The 16,035-nt window shown below is 41.4% G+C and overlaps 1 protein-coding gene across 5 annotated transcripts in view; it reads left to right on the top strand.

Annotated features, from left to right (window-relative positions):
- Positions 1–16,035, top strand: part of TASOR (transcription activation suppressor) — an 88,604-nt gene that overhangs the window by 42,047 nt on the left and 30,522 nt on the right. For 4 of the 5 annotated variants that reach the window (XM_089681890.1, XM_089681889.1, XM_089681893.1 and 1 more), the window contains 3 exons: positions 7,013–7,452; positions 11,161–11,284; positions 13,372–13,431. In XM_089681890.1, the coding sequence (XP_089538016.1) occupies positions 7,013–7,452; positions 11,161–11,284; positions 13,372–13,431 (624 nt within the window). The remainder of the gene's footprint in view (positions 1–7,012; positions 7,453–11,160; positions 11,285–13,371; positions 13,432–16,035) is intronic. The other variant, XM_089681891.1, reaches the window with a different exon arrangement.

Genomic DNA, 16,035 nt, shown 5'->3' with positions numbered 1-16,035 from the left:
ATATGGCGTCCACCCGGAAGAGCTGGTTAAACATGTCCAATAAAAAATTTAAATTTCGTTCTAAGTTTAGGTCAAATTGTATTCTGCTACATGTCATTGCTAAAAAAAATTTAAATTGGTTTAGTTAGTTATAGCGTTTACAAATGGCGGTACTGGGATTTTTTTTTTCCCCTACTAGTAATGGCGATCAGTGACTTTTAGCAGGACTGCGGCAGGCATTCTGACGCTGGGGGGAACTAGGTATCACTGACATCCCCAGTGAAACCAATACAGTGATCAGTGCTAAAAAACAGCACTGACATTGTACTAATGACACTGGGCAGGAAGGGGTTAATGTGAGGGGCGATCAAAGGGTTAACTGTGTAGGGAGTGTTTTACTAGGGGGCAGGGGGTGTGTGCTTTCTTCACTGTGCACAGCCATCCCAAGCAATGTGCCCGAGCTAACGGGGAGGAAGACTGTAAACAAAACAGTCTTCCTCCCCGTCTGTGATTTTCGGTAATCACCGGCCGGGACCCAGTGATTGACAACCGTGGCCGTGAATGGCGGCGCAGCTAGGGCACACACGCCCCCTACCTGGAAATGCAAAATTGCGTGTATATATACGTGATTTTGCACACCTGTGCCGCTGTGTAGCAGTATGTCTGCTATATGGTGGTGGGTAAGCGTTTAATGATTATCTCAAGAACTGGCCCCGAAGAGAATACTGTCCTTCAAAGGCCTTGCAGATCAAATACATTTTGCACACAAATTTTCTGCATTCTATCTCTTTAGCCAATGTTATCCTGCACATATGAATTGACATGCGATACATGCAAGGGCTGAGACTAGAGGACCTGGGCAAGCAGTCACTGTTAAATTGGGAAGCTACAGTTATCTGCTTCTGCTTTCTCTAAGCAAAGGATCAACCCAAGGGATTTAGGCCAGTCAGACATGGTTTGAAGAAGTAAGGTCACAGCCAAAATCTGATAAGGACACATACTCTACCAGAATAGTAAGTGCCCTGTTAGGTGGGACAATGCCAGATCCACAGTAGGATGAGACAACTCATCCACAAAATCCTCAAACAAAAGTAAGGCTAATGAGCATTTAGGGGACGTAAACAGCTTGTCAGAATGTTTCCAGGCTCCACAGGGAAACCGTTAAAAAACCATGTGCAAAGGGAAGGTCTTTGAGGCCTTTAAAATTTGTAAATAACCGAACACTAAAAACTGCACTGATAGCTGCAACAGGTCAAACTTTTAGTTTGAGTGGGCTCACTGCATCAATAAGATGAAATGGTCTCCTTTGGATACAGTAAGGGATGGCTATAACCTTTTTAGGAGGTTTTTTTTTGTAATCTACCATTGGGGAGATCTCCCTAATGGGGACACACAGCAATAAAAAAAACCTTTAGTGTGTTCTGCTTCCCCTTCACTCTTATCAAAAAGTTTTGCTGAAATTCATACTTTGAGTAATAGCAGTAGACTGTGATGACTCAAGGGCAACTAATTTTGTTTGAAAGCACTTACATTTCACTCAGACCAGCTATTTGAATGTAATCACATATGTATTAAACAGGTTTCATTAAATTATGCGCTATTTTTCCCAAAATAAATCCACGTTCACAGCATGTTTGAAAAAAATGTTTATCCTTTGAATTTTCCATTCAATATTAGAAAAGGAACAATTTAACTCCACTAAACGTTAGAAAGTCAAATGAATCTTATAGAAATAGAACTTTTCAAGCAGCATTCTGCCAATTAATGGCCAGCTTTTGGCCATGGGCAAAATCTGCATGAAAACGTGCGGCAGCACACTTGTTGCCTCTGACCACAGTTTGTAAATAACTGGGTAGCCTGGGTCATAAAATCATGCCTCATTGATGTAAACAAACTGTCCAATGGAGAGGGTCCAACCACACCAGTAAAGGAGGACTCTGGCACAGCAGACTAAGATTAGAGGATAACATGATTCCAGGTTAAAAATGTTGACACTGTCAGAGGGCATTCTGCAAGCAGCCCCATAACAGTAGGGGGTGTTCACCTGGTACAGCAGAACCGTTCCCCTTCCCTTGCAGTCTTTCCCCAGTCTTCTACATGCATATCTTCATTTTAGTACTCGAGCTGCCCAGGACAATGAGAGGAAAAAATGTCCTAGATGTAAGCCTACAGAACACACTGACATGTGAAATGACCAGCTGTGCACCCTCATCAGCTTTGTTGTTGGTGAACATTAATATAAAATGTATATTTATAGAAAGACTACATGCCCAACCCTTGAAAAACAACCCCACACCATAATCCCCCTTCATCAAACTTCCACTTGGCACAATGCAGCCAGGCAAGTATTGTTCTCCTGGCAACCACTAAACCTAGACACATCCATCAGATTGCCAGACAGAGAAGCGTGATTTGTCACTCAAGAGAACACTTCTCCACTGCTCTAGAGTCCAGTGGCGGCGTGCTTTATACCACTTTATCCAACTCTTTGCATTGCACTTGGTGATGTAAGGCTTGGATGTAGTTCCTCGGCCATGGAAACCCATTCCATGAAGCTCTCTATGCATTGTTGTGCTAATCTGAAGGCCATACGAAGTTTGAAGATCTTTAGCTATTGACTCTGCAGATAGTCGGTGACTAATGCACACTGTGCGCTTCAGCATGTGCTGACTCCACTCTGTCATTTTATGTGGTCTATCACTTGGTGGCTGAGTTGCTGCTGTTCCCAGTTGCTTACACTTTACCATACCACTAACAGTTGACCGTGGAATATTTTAGTAGCAAGGAAATTTCATGGATGGACTTATTGCACAGGTGGCAACCTAACTCGGTACTGTGCTTGAATTCACTGAGCACCTGAGAGCGAACCATTCTTTCACAAATGTTTGTAGAAGTAGTCTGTATACCTAGGTGGTTGATTTTATACACTTGTGGCCATAGAGGTGATTGGAGCCTCTGAATGTCCCATAAGGCTTTGCAAGTTAAAAGCATGACTCCCAGAGGCAGACATGATGGGGAGACAATAGTTACTCTGAGGTAGAGTCATGATAGGACTTGTACATCTGCAACAGCTGAAGGGCTGCAGTTGCCCAACCCTGCTTTAAAGTGGTTGTAAACCTCAGTCATGAAATCTAAACAAAGCAAATACACTCCGGCCAGTTTATTAGGTGCACCTGTTCATTTGCTTGGTAACACAAATCGCTAATTAGCCAATCACATGGCAGCAACTCAATACATTTAGGCATCTAGACGTAGTGAAGACAACTTGCAGTTCAAACAGAGCATCAGAATGGAGAACAAAGGGGATTCAAGTGACTTTGATCATGGCATATTTCAAAAACTGCTGATCTACTGGGATTTTCACGCACAACCATCTTTAGGTTTACAAAGAATGGTCCGAAGAAGAGAAAATGTCCAGTAAGCAGCAGTTGTGTGGATGAAAATGCCTTGTTGGTGTCAGAGGAGAATGGGCGGACTGGTTCAAGGTTTTAGGCAACAGTAACTTAAATAGTCACTCGTTCAACCAAGGTATGCAGAATACCATCTCAACGCACAACACGTCGAACCTTGAAGCAGATCTACAGCCACAGAAGACCACACCGGGTGCCACTCCTGTCAGAACAGGAAACAGAGGCTTCAACAGGCTCACCAAAACTGGACAATAGAAGATTGGAAGAACATTGCCAGGTCTGATGAGTCTTGATTTCCTTAGAGATGGTTGTGCGTGAAAATCCCAGTAAATCAGCAGCTTTTGAGATGCCAGACCAGCCCATCTGGCGCCAACAATCATGCCATGTTCATAGTCCTTTAAATCCCAATTCTGATGCTAGGTTTGAATTTAAGCAAGTTGTCCTAAACACATCTAGATGCCTAAATGCACTGAGTTGCTGCCATGTGATTGGCTGATTAGCAATTTGTGTTACCAAGCAATTGAACAAGTGTGCCTAATAAAGTGGCAATAAAATCAGACAAAGTGCAGGAACTATTTTTGAAATCGCACTGATTAAGACAGTGTCATAGAAATACATTAGATGCAACTTCAGGTGCAATTTGTAAATTGAATAAATCTACAGAAACCCCAGCGCACAGGTAAACCCAAAAAATTAGACCCAGGTTATGGATTGCTGCTGCGCACAGGTAAGTACACCAAAAAGTTTTTAAATATAAAAAAAAGCGCAAAACACCCCCTAATTCAAACCATACCATAAATGTCATGCATTGTATCAAACAATACAAAATATATATAAACTATTATATAGTGACCACAAAAAAATATTTATAATATTTTCTTTCATAAAAGTGTCCAAATTAAAATACATAAAGAAAAAAGTCCTTTCTCCCAATGGATTGTGAAAGACAGATCCAAACGAAATAATGCTTCCACCAATCACCAGTGATCAAAACCAACATCAACCGCACTCGCCAGATGATGGTGAGTAATGCAATGCGCCTTTTAGGATGTTTTGGGATCCTAAGCCCCCTCCCTTTTTTTTTTTTAAGCCTTCAGTGCTCTTTCCCACCATATAGGGTTTAAATATTCCTTCCACTCGCTCCTGCCGTCTCCTCTCACCAAACTCCACAGCAGTACAAGGGAAAAAAATATAGTGTAATACTGCAATACTTAGTGAGAATTGCCAGATCACTCACATTTAGTAAAAAGGATAAAATCATCTATTTTATTACCTCCATAGGCTAGCATAAGTTTCACTGCTTCCACATCTCATCACAGAGACCTCACTGCCTGGTATAGCAAGGGATGACAGGATCAACTCCAAAAATGGCCGCTTGAAACGCACTGTTCGGCGTGCGTTCCACTCACCGGAAGTGAACGGAGGAGAACGCCCTGTGGTTGGGGCGAAACGCGTCGACGCACTTCCGGTCTGACGTCCCGCGTCACTTCCGGTCAGTGGAACGCACGCCGAGCAGTGTGTTCCAAGCGGCCATTTTTAGAGTTGATCCTGTCATCCCTTGCTATACCAGGCTGTGAGATCTCTGTGATGAGATGTGGAAACAGTGAAACTTATTCTAGCCTATGGAGGTAATAAAATAGATGCTTTTATCCTTTTAACTAAATGTGAGTGATCTGGCAATTCTTACTAAGTATTGCAGTATTTATTAGCAGTTAGCTTGGAACACACTGCTCGGCGTGCGTTCCACTGACCGGAAGTGACGCGGGACGTCAGACCGGAAGTGCGTCGACGCGTTTCGCCCCAACCACAGGGCGTTCTCCTCTGTTCACTTCCGGTGAGTGGAACGCACGCCGAACAGTGCGTTTCAAGCGGCCATTTTTGGAGTTGATCCTGTCATCCCTTGCTATACCAGGCTGTGAGGTCTCTGTGATGAGATGTGGAAACAGTGAAACTTATGCTAGCCTATGGAGGTAATAAAATAGATGCTTTTATCCTTTTAACTAAATGTGAGTGATCTGGCAATTCTTACTAAGTATTGCAGTATTTATTAGCAGTATTACACTATTATATTTTTTTCCCTTGTACTGCTGTGGAGTTTGATGAGAGGAGAAGGCAGGAGCAAGTGGAAGGAATATTTAAACCCTATATGGTGGGAAAGAGCATTGAAGGCTTCAAAAAAAAGGGGGCTTAGGATCCCAAAACATCCTAAAAGGCGCATTACTCACCATCATCTGGTGAGTGCGGTTGATGTTGATTTTGATCACTGGTGATTGGTGTAAGCATTATTTTGTTTGGATATGTCTTTTTCACAATCCATTGGGAGGAAGGACTTTTTTCTTTATGTATTTTAATTTGGACACTTTTATGAAAGAAAATATTATAAATATTTTTTTGTGGTCACTATATAATAGTTTATATATATTTTGTATTGTTTGATACAATGCATGACATTTATGGTATGGTTTGAATTAGGTGGTGTTTTGCGCTTTTTTTTATATTTAAAAACTTTTTGGTGTACTTACCTGTGCGCAGCAGCAATCCATAACCTGGGTCTAATTTTTTGGGTTTACCTGTGCGCTGGGGTTTCTGTAGATTTATTCAATTTACAAATTGCACCTGAAGTTGCATCTAATGTATTTCTATGATACTGTCTTAATCAGTGCGATTTCAAAAATAGTTCCTGCACTTTGTCCGATTTCATTGCGACTTGCATTGACTTCTGTTAAATGAAGTCGCTAGCCACATTGAAATAAAGTACAAATCTCACTGATCTGCAGCTTTGAAATTGTGCTACTTCAAGTGAAGTAATGCGATTTCAAAGTCACATTCATTGTGAACCAGGACTGTGCCCTTTTTTTCTCTGGTGCTTCACTCCTCTGTTATCAGCATGTGTCACTTCTGAATGATTTTCCAACACCAGAGATAAATTTGTGATGGGGAGGGAGTGCACAGCTTATCTACTTACAACACAGCTCTGTATCTTCCTTCCTGTGTGCTTTGTGGAGAGGGGGTGTCCCTTTCCTCCAATAAGCTCTTGCACACTGTACAAGTTCTCTAACTGCAACTCTCAGCCCTCTCCTCTGTGATACTGACAGAGAAGGATTTTATCACAATTCTGCACTTCTGGAGGGATGTAGCAAAGAGAAGATTGCAGATAAACAAGTAAAACTTAGGAGGATTTTTCATCTCTGTGAATTATCTGAGGCTATTCAATTCACTGGGTAAATGAGGGTTTACAGCCACTTTAAAGGAATAGTTCACGTTTACCAAAAAACTGTGGATAAGGGATGTCTATAGATGAAAACAAGTTGTGCAGCTCTGACTAAAATTCAGTTGCTATAGGTGTAGGCCATTTAACTACTTCATGAAGCCTGATTTGAAAACTTCCAGGTTGTCACTAGAAAACTTCAAAGTGGCCCAGCTATTACTGCTCCAGTCCCAGATTCATAAGCAGGGTTTTGAGGAACATTGGAAATGAAGCCATCGTGATCTGTGTGTATATGCAATTGTATTCATATCAGCTGTTCTTTTTGGAAAACTGATTTGTACTACTAAGTACTTTGGTTCACTTTTGTGTGGCGTGTGTGAATGTACTGGAATAACTTGCTTGTTTCTTTCCAAAGGTCAAGATCCAGAGGAATCAGCACATTCTTTAATATCTGCTCTTGGTGGACAGGATACAGATCTGAGACAAGAGAATGAAGAGGAAGTGACATCAGAACAACTGTTGGCTGATGCAGAGTATTGTAAAGGGTTATTTGAAAAACTGTCGAATTCTGGCCTGTTGGACCCACAGAATTTGTTGCCTGTTCAAACGGCAGTAAGTGCTGAGACTTCAGACGTGAACTTTGTGGGATTGGCTAGTGATGCTCCTACTCCTGTAGAATCTGTTGGCACTGCCTCCGACGTTGGTACACATTATGTTGAAAGCACTTATGTGGAATCCCAAAGTGGGAATGTTCCAGAGAGTGTTGCAGTACCTGCTGCTCCCCTTGCAGACAATGCCCTGGTACAAAACATAGATGATGGAAGTGATCCACTGCCAGTTGAGGAGATGATTCAGGTAAGTGAAGTGTAATGCTACTTTTTTATTAATTTTGGATTAATCTATTGCAGAAAACTGGTATGATTGTATACATTCTGTTCCTTGTTACAGAGCTATTAAACTATAGAATTTTAACAAAACATAATATTGCTTGTATTTGTACTGCACATTTCTTTGTCTTGGCTTTTGCTTTCTAGGAAGCTAATGCTTCATAAAACGTTCTATTTAGGCCCCAGATTTCATAGAACAGGCTTTTCCGGTGCCTACTTGCATGCTTGGATTATAAACAGATTATTCCAGGAACCCCAAAACCTTGGAGCTTGCTTAGGAAATATTGACCACAGACTGTGACCAAACTCTGGCTTGCCTCCTCTTCTTCACACAGCTTTATTTGGGCAATCAAGGCTGCCAATCCTATTTTTTGGTCAGTAGTACGGCCAGTGAAGGGGAGGTCAGTATTATAAAGTGCTCAATTTTGTGGATTCTGCTCTGCTGATGCTGAACAAGTACCTGGAGGTGACTTCTGTATGTCCCTGGGGGCCACATAGAATAGGTGTGCCTGACATTCACACTATAATATGAAGCTAAATTCTGTAAATTTCCTTTGTTTTTATGGTTTTCATATAGTGAAGGAAATAACTATTTGATCCCCTGCTGATTTTGAATGTTTGCTCACTCACAAAGAAACGATCAGTCTAAAAATTGAATGGTAGGTCTATTGTAACACTGAGACACAGAATAGCAACAAAAAATTCAAAAGAAATGCATGTCGAACAAATTATGCACTGATTTACATGTTCCTGAGGGAAATAAGTATTTGATCCCCTAAACAAAACATGACTTGGTACTTGGTGGAAAATCCCTTGTTTGCAATCACAGAGGTCAGACGTTTTCTGTAGTTGGCCACCAGGTTTGCACACATCTCAGGAGGGATTTTGGTCAACTCCTTTTGGCAGATCCTCTCCAAGTCATTAAGGTTTGGTGGCTGACGTTTGGCAATTAGAACTTTCAGCTCCCTGACTGTGGTCCCAGCTGCCTGGAGATTATTGACAAGATCCTCACGTGTAGGTCTGGGATGATTCCTCACTTTTCTCATGATCATTGACACTCCACGAGGTGAGATCTTGCATGGTGCACCAGACCTAGGGAGACTGACAGTTGTTTTGTGTTTCTTCCTTTTGCGAATGATTGCACCAACTGTTGTCACCTTCTCACCAAGCTGCTTGGCGATAGTTTGGTAGCCCAGTCCAGCCTTGTGTAGTTCTACAATCTTGTCGCCGACATCCTTGGACAGCTCTTTGGTCTTTGCCATGGTGGAGAGTTTGGAATCTGATTGTTTGATTGCTCCTGTGGACAGGTGTCTTTTATACAGGTAACAAAATGAGATTAGCAGCACTCCCTTTAAGAGACTGCTTCTAATCTCAGCTTGTTACCTGTATGAAAGACACCTGGTAGCCAGAAATCCTGCTGAATGATAGGGGATCAAATACTTATTTCCCTCATGAACATGCAAATCAGTGCATAATTTGTTAGACATGCATTTCTTTTGAATTTTTTTTTTGCTATTCTGTCTTAGTGTTACAATACACCTACCATTCGATTTTTAGACTGATCATTTCTTTGTGAGTGGACAAACATTCAAATTCAGCAGGGGATGAAATCCTTATTTTCGTCACTAACTCCTGTGTTCTTCTTGTATTAAATTCCTTATAAAGGTCTATGGGTAGTTGTCATACTTTGTTCTTTTTTGTGGAGTTCCCTGAGACTCCTTTTTGTGCCCTTTTACCATTAGGTCAGGTTTTCTTAACCTTTTTACCCTGAAGGAACCCTTGAAATATTCAGGGCTCATGGAACCCCAGCTAAAATTGACACCTACAGTTCATCGTAGTTCAGCATAATCCATAAGATTTCAATACATGAAGCGCAATGGTGCTCTGCATTCAGCAATGTAAAAAAAATTGAGCACAACTGCATCCAGGGCTGTCATTTTCTCTATTTTACACTGTACAATAATATACACATTTATGCTATTATGGCAACAAATCTACAGAGACCTTTGGCCACCACTGCCCAGATATGAAATGTAAATGTCAAAAATGTGTAGCCAGCAATGCTGCAGATTACACAAGATTGATTACATGCCAGCCCTAGTAGTCATTCCTGCAGTGGGTTGCACATGTGCAGAATGAACTCCGCCTTCAGGTATTCAGAATTGCCTGAGGTCATTCTGTGCATTTGCCTCTACCACAAGAATGACTTATTCAGGGCTGACATGTAAACATCAGCAGTGGCAACGCCTCTGGCTACACATTGGTTCATGTCGACACTGAGCAGCGGTGGAGGTCAGTAGAATCCATGCGTGCTCTAAGCATGTAAATGTTGGTACAATGCATCTGTAAAATAAACAAGTGTTATAAAGAGTTTGCTGCCAGCAAGAGTCTACGTAAATACTTAAGGCTGCAATTGAGGCCTGAAAAGGAGGTGAAACAGAGCCACTAAATTTTTTAACCGCATCTGAAGGCTAATCACAAAGTCCTTTTTTGACCGCGATCTTGTTTTTAGAATCACCTCAGTAGTATCTGTAAAACAAAGATGGCCTACGTAATATTTTCACGTTCTTTCTATTGCTGACAATTAACCAATACATGATTTTATGTCATGGAGACTGGATTAATGCAAAATCCTCTTATCAGGTCTACCCAGAAGTGATGCTAACAAAGTTACAAGTGTAGAGTGCTGCTGCCAAGGTTCTTTATACAGCATCTTTCATGTCTCCATTGTTAACTACTTGCTTTGATTGATAACAAATAATCAAATAATTATTCCCCCCCCCCCCCATCCCATATTTTAGTGATGTAATTATTCAGAGTTTTTCAAAACGCAGCGTTGGAAAATTGCATGGTGGTTTTGCACCATTCAGTGTTTGTGCACTCAAAAATGAGCTGCCTTTTCAGATGCGTGTGGGTGCCATTAGCTCTGTTTCACATTGATGCAGTTTTGGATGTCTTTAAACCACAGTGATTCACATGGACATGGAAGATAAAATGAATTCCTATGGGGGCTATTCACATCTATGCAGGCAATATGCAGTGCATTTTGAAAAAGGGTCATGTGCGCCTTTGGAATGGTGTGATCTGAGAGAGATTGCAATTGTGTAAAAATCGCTGGAAAAATACATTACTATTCCAGCTGAATCGCACTGTAAGGTGCTCCTTGAATCACACTTGAAAACCAAAGGAATTTGCACTGCTTCAGTGTGAACTTTGCCTTAATGAATGGTAGCCACGAGAGTCTGCAAAAGAGCACCACAGTTTAGCTATGGGTGGCTGCGGGTGCAGGAACACATTTCAACTCTTTACATTCAAGTCTAGTTTGCTGCATACATACTGGCATGCATTTGCGGTGCAGTTGCAGCATGTTAATAACATTACAGTAATAAGTGCTTGTGATGCGGTTTTAACTCACATTAGAATGTGCCAAAAACGATCATAGGGTGTTTGGGAGAGCATCTTAACGCTATATGTACATTTGTTAAGAGCCTTTTGAGTCAAGTGTGAACAAGCCCTCCATGTGCGGTCTCCTAGATTTTCTGTGTGCAGTGCATGAAATCAGGCAATTGAAAGTTGGCTACTGTCAGGCTTCAGGATAGCTTGACCCCTTAGCACTTCAGCTAACTCGCTGTTCATATAATAAAGCAAGACTTTTTTTTTTTTTTCTTTTGCCCAGGGGCCATATTCAGGATATGCCAGTCCTTGTCCCAGCACCCCTACTGAAGAAATCTATCAGCAGCAAAACTCTAATTCCAGCAATGTGGAGACTGAAATGAACTGGAAATTAATTCCAATTACAGGTAAGGTTAACCTGCCCTTTTCAAGCATTCAGATTTAAATGGAGTAAAACATGTCATAGGAGTTCACGCAAGTTGCTTCAGCCACTACTTTAACCACCATTAAAAGAAAATTGTAGTAACCCAGAAAAGCCGCTTGAATCTTTTGCAGTTCATAGACCAAAAATGAGCTGGGTCAGGCAATGCAGTGCAGTTAAATTTTTGCTTGTTACAAATAGTGTATCTTAATTGTCCTTTCAGTTTTAGGCTGAAGATTCATTGAAAACATCAAGAACTAGCCAAACTGTCATAACATGTGTTAAGCTGGCCATACACTGATCGAAATATGGCTGGTTCTGCAGGACTGGCGATTTGGATCAGTGTGTGGCTGTCCCTGTTTGATTTCTGTTGATGAGTCATGCTGGAAAACTGTCAGACTACAGCCAATGATCAGCATATTCCGACAGCGGTGGGTCCCAGTGTGATAGAGGGATTCCTCTACCTCCTTTGTATGTATGGAGGGAAATAAAAAACAAATCCTCCCATTTCATTCAGCTCCCTGGCTGAAGAAAAAAAAAAAAAAATCTTAAGTGTACGGTCAACCCTATAGTCACAATCACATAATGATGTGAGAGGGTACTGAAGGTAATTGGTTTTGGAGTTGTAATATATTTTCTTTAAAAGTACAGGCTTCTTTCAGTTTGCTATGCCATAAAGAAAGTATTTAGGATTCATTGTATTTTTTACAACTAGACTCAAAGCATGTGATTATATTGTTACTGATCTGATTTTGATAAGCATCTTCCATCTGCAAACCATAAATGTGTCATAGTCATTACACATTGCATGACATTGGCATTTTTGGCGCATTTACATTTAGAGATGTGGATATAAATATGTGGCTAAAATATAAAGTGCTTTGGTACTCAAGAATCAGACTCTGTGAATACTTCATATGTACGAATATCCAGATGGGAGCTCTACATGTTTTACAGGTAAAGCCAGCCATACATGAATTCGGCCAGTTTAGCAAGGACAGATAGACTTTTGATCTGTGTGTGGGCAGTCTGGTTTTACAGACGTCAGTCTACCAATCGACCTCTGTACAGCCAACCTGTCTGATTCCCCATCTCTCCCCCCAACCCATCTCTCCCCCCAATGTGTTCTGACGGCAGGGAGGGCTCACTGGAGTGGTTTCTCCTTCTGCCTGGAATGTGTGGATGGCAAATCAGGTTCCTCCTTTTTTTTCTTTTCTTTTTGTTCAACCCACTCGTTATACGATAAAGATTAATGTATGGCAAGCTTTAATCTTACCTGCTATACTAAAAATGTGAGTGATATAAGTTCAGATCTTAGTCTAAAATTATGCACACAGGTGAATGAGTCAGATGAGTGACTCTTGAGCACAGCTCCATACAAGCTCCATACAAGTGTTTTCACTGGGATACTTATCTGAAAGCAAACCGCTTCTGTGCTTTGTCACAAGTGTTAAGGGTGTACAGTCTGGTAATTTGTACAATGTAAAAAACCCTGTTAATGGAATAGAAATGAGCCATGCATAATCCAGGACTTTGTCTGTGGTTTGGATTTTTTAACATCAGCATTGAGACGTTGTGCATAAGTGTTATATTTGAATATAGTTGGTATATATTCAGTTCAAGTCAGATTTGCTGTTCATTTTTCAAGTTTTTCTTCTGGAATATATTCTTTTGTTTTCCTTCAGGCTGGCCCTGTAACTCCACCGTGTTCTGCCAACCTGTTCTAAACTTTGCTAACATTTAGAGGAAAGCACATGCATGATGGAAGATTTGGTTGCTTTTCATACAAATGGGAAGCACTTTTGATGCTTGAAAGGTTTTGAACTTTAACCCCTACGTTGCATGATGCTTAAATCTGGCAATTTTGTGTGCCCTGAATACGTTGCCATTAGAGTTCTGCCTGTCAAATTGTAAAGCATATTTATGTTCAATGTCTGTATTACCTTTTAGCAAATTAAATCTTTTAGAAGCTTTTGAAGAGCTGATTGGTAGTGTTATGCTCTGTACATTACAGACCATTATAGTTGGAGTTTAGATAAGAGTCCATGATTTCTAATTACTGGTTTTCCCCAGGAGAGGAAGAAAATGTTCCTGAGGATCATGTTGGATTTCTTAGAGATGAAAACCAACAAGGTGAGGAGGCCAGTTTAATAAATTACTGCTGTGAACCTGCTATACTTGCCTGTGTACAGAAGCAGGACTGCTGTTATGAAGTGTCCTTAAGAAAACTAAAACCTAGGTTGACGTAGTACAAAAGGTCTTTAAAAATAGTATCCGAGCTAATTAGTAGTAGAACTGTAGATATCATTTTCCTTCACAAAATCCATCTCATCTACATACTCATTTGTGATGTGTACCCATTTCTGTGAACCGTTACAAAAGGTGTTTCTAAAATGAATGTTTGTCTATTGAGGGTTACACAAGTCTTCATTGTTATAAGTTATACTGCCACTTACAGGAGCATTGGACACTGGCAAACAAACTACACGCCAGCTCAGGATAAACTTCTACTACTACTAATGTGTCTAGCTCTGCTGGTCTAAAATATTTATCTTAGTGATTTTAAAGGCTTAAATATTTTTTTTTATTTAAATAACAAACATCTCTATACTTGCTGTGTGCAGTGGTTTTGCTCCTGGCCCCTCCCTCCTGTCGGATGTCCCCCACAGCAAGCAGCTTGCTATGGGGGCACCCAAGCATGCACACACCACAGCCACTGCACCATGTGCATATTCACACACGGAGCTGTGGCTCGACCTCACCCCCTTTCTCTTTTCATTGGCTCACTGTCTGTGACTGACAGTAGCGGGAGCCAATGCCTTCTGCTGCTGTCTCAGCTAAAGAGGAGAGGGAATCCTGGGGTAGCCGAAACTCCAGTGCACATCGCTGGATTGAGAGGGGGCTTAGGTGAGTATTAGGGGTGGTTGGAGGGGATGTTGCACATAGAATGTTTTTGTACCTTACTGCATAGAATCCATGAAGGTAAAAAAATCATTCAGCCTTTACAACCACTTTAAATGTACAGGACTAGTATTCATAGACTATAAGTTATATGCTGCTTAACTTAGGTGATTGGACACTGGCATTGACTTTTGCTAGGGTCACCAATAGAGCATACCCATATAACCCTGCCTAGCAGTTTCCAGAACTGTTGCTTTGTACATTGATAAAATACGGACTGCCTACTGGCAGGTGATAAGTGTATTCTTTAGTCAATTGACTTAAATATTTTTTTTCTTTTTGGTATTTACCTCATATTTTTAACAAATGTGCAGCCTCACATTCGATATTCTACTTGATGAATTGACTCTTATTGCATGCAATATTTTGGAAAAAATGGGTCATGTGACCATATCGCAATCAAAATCCTTTAGTGAATTCACTCCTTAGTGGTTTAGTGAGGAGTGGAGATGTTTGTTCACTTTATTATGGGTACCCTCTACCATTTCTCGGAGAGCATTTTTAAAATTGGCTTCATCTCCCTCCTATTTGGAGTTAATCTCAGAAAGATGAGGTAACTGACTCATGCCTCTCGGATGGCACATTTCTAGCCGAGGATACGCAAAGTACGTTGCTGTTTCGCAGCCGTCTTCTACAGAGACACAACCACAGGAACTTAGGGCCTGGGGTACAGCGGCTCCTCCAGACATTCATGCCGCACTCATTTACCTTTGTTTTTGCTGTGGAGATCAGCCCTTACAGTTTGTCATTCAGGCTCTCCCCTGCACCCCAATTGTTCACAAAAGAGCTTGTCCTACCTTCACTTAGCATTCATGCCACAGGTTACATGGACGACTTGTTGCTCAACCATGACCTTATCTGGCCACTTCTGAAAGTCCATCTAGTTCTTCAAACCTTTGCCTGAATAATCAACTAATAATAACAGTCTGCCCTCCAGACCTCAGAGTGAAGTGCCTGGTACAAATCTTAGGATACAGCCCAAGCCACAATCTTTCTCCCGTGTGTTTAGTTTTCAGACCCTCAATTTGCTTTTGCATGAGGGTTCTGGGCTTCATGGTAGCCTCCTATGGGCAGTTCCCTTTGTTAAACTTCACTCTAGACCTCTTCAGTCCAACCTCCTCAAAATGTGGAACAAGCAGATCCAAACCTAGGATTTCTCAATGCTTCTGCCCAGTCAAGCCGAAATCTCCCTGGCATGGTGCATCTTCAATCCTGCTCCAGAATTGGGAAAGTCTTTCCTTCACAAGACTTGCAGCAAGTGTGAGTCTTACAGGCTGGGCTGGAGTTACAACTCCCTAACTGTCCAGGGGACCTGGTCCCCACAGTAGCTAAAACTTCCCATCATTATTCTGAAACTGAAATCCATCAGATTGTCTCTACAACACTGGATCTCCCTTCTGCAAAGTCACCCAGTACAGATGGTCAGTGCCATAGCAGGGATCTACATCAAGGGGGCACCAGGAGCCTAGCGGCCCTGAAAGACATAGGTCTCATACTCTCGTAGGTTTCAATGCCTAGACCCAGTGGAGTGGCCTCAGCACCTGGAAATCTTACAGAATCTCTGCCAAAGGTGGAGAAAACAAATTTGGACATCCTGGCTTGCAAGTTGAACAAAGTTGTGGACAAGACCGATGTCACTTCCGGTACCGTCGCCTTGTAAACAAGGCCTTTTTTTTTTTTTTTGATCTAATGCTTTACATAGGAGAGATCTCTCCATAAAGAGGATCTGTCACTAATTATGTCTATCGCAAAGAATGCATGCATTCCTTGTGATAG

Source organism: Staurois parvus, unplaced genomic scaffold, assembly GCF_062004578.1.
Source record: "Staurois parvus isolate SC_StPar_1 unplaced genomic scaffold, SC_StPar_1.0 ptg000282l, whole genome shotgun sequence".
Taxonomy (NCBI): domain Eukaryota; kingdom Metazoa; phylum Chordata; class Amphibia; order Anura; family Ranidae; genus Staurois; species Staurois parvus.
The sequence above is the reverse complement of the archived record's forward strand: the minus strand, read 5'-3'. Positions and strand labels throughout refer to the sequence as shown.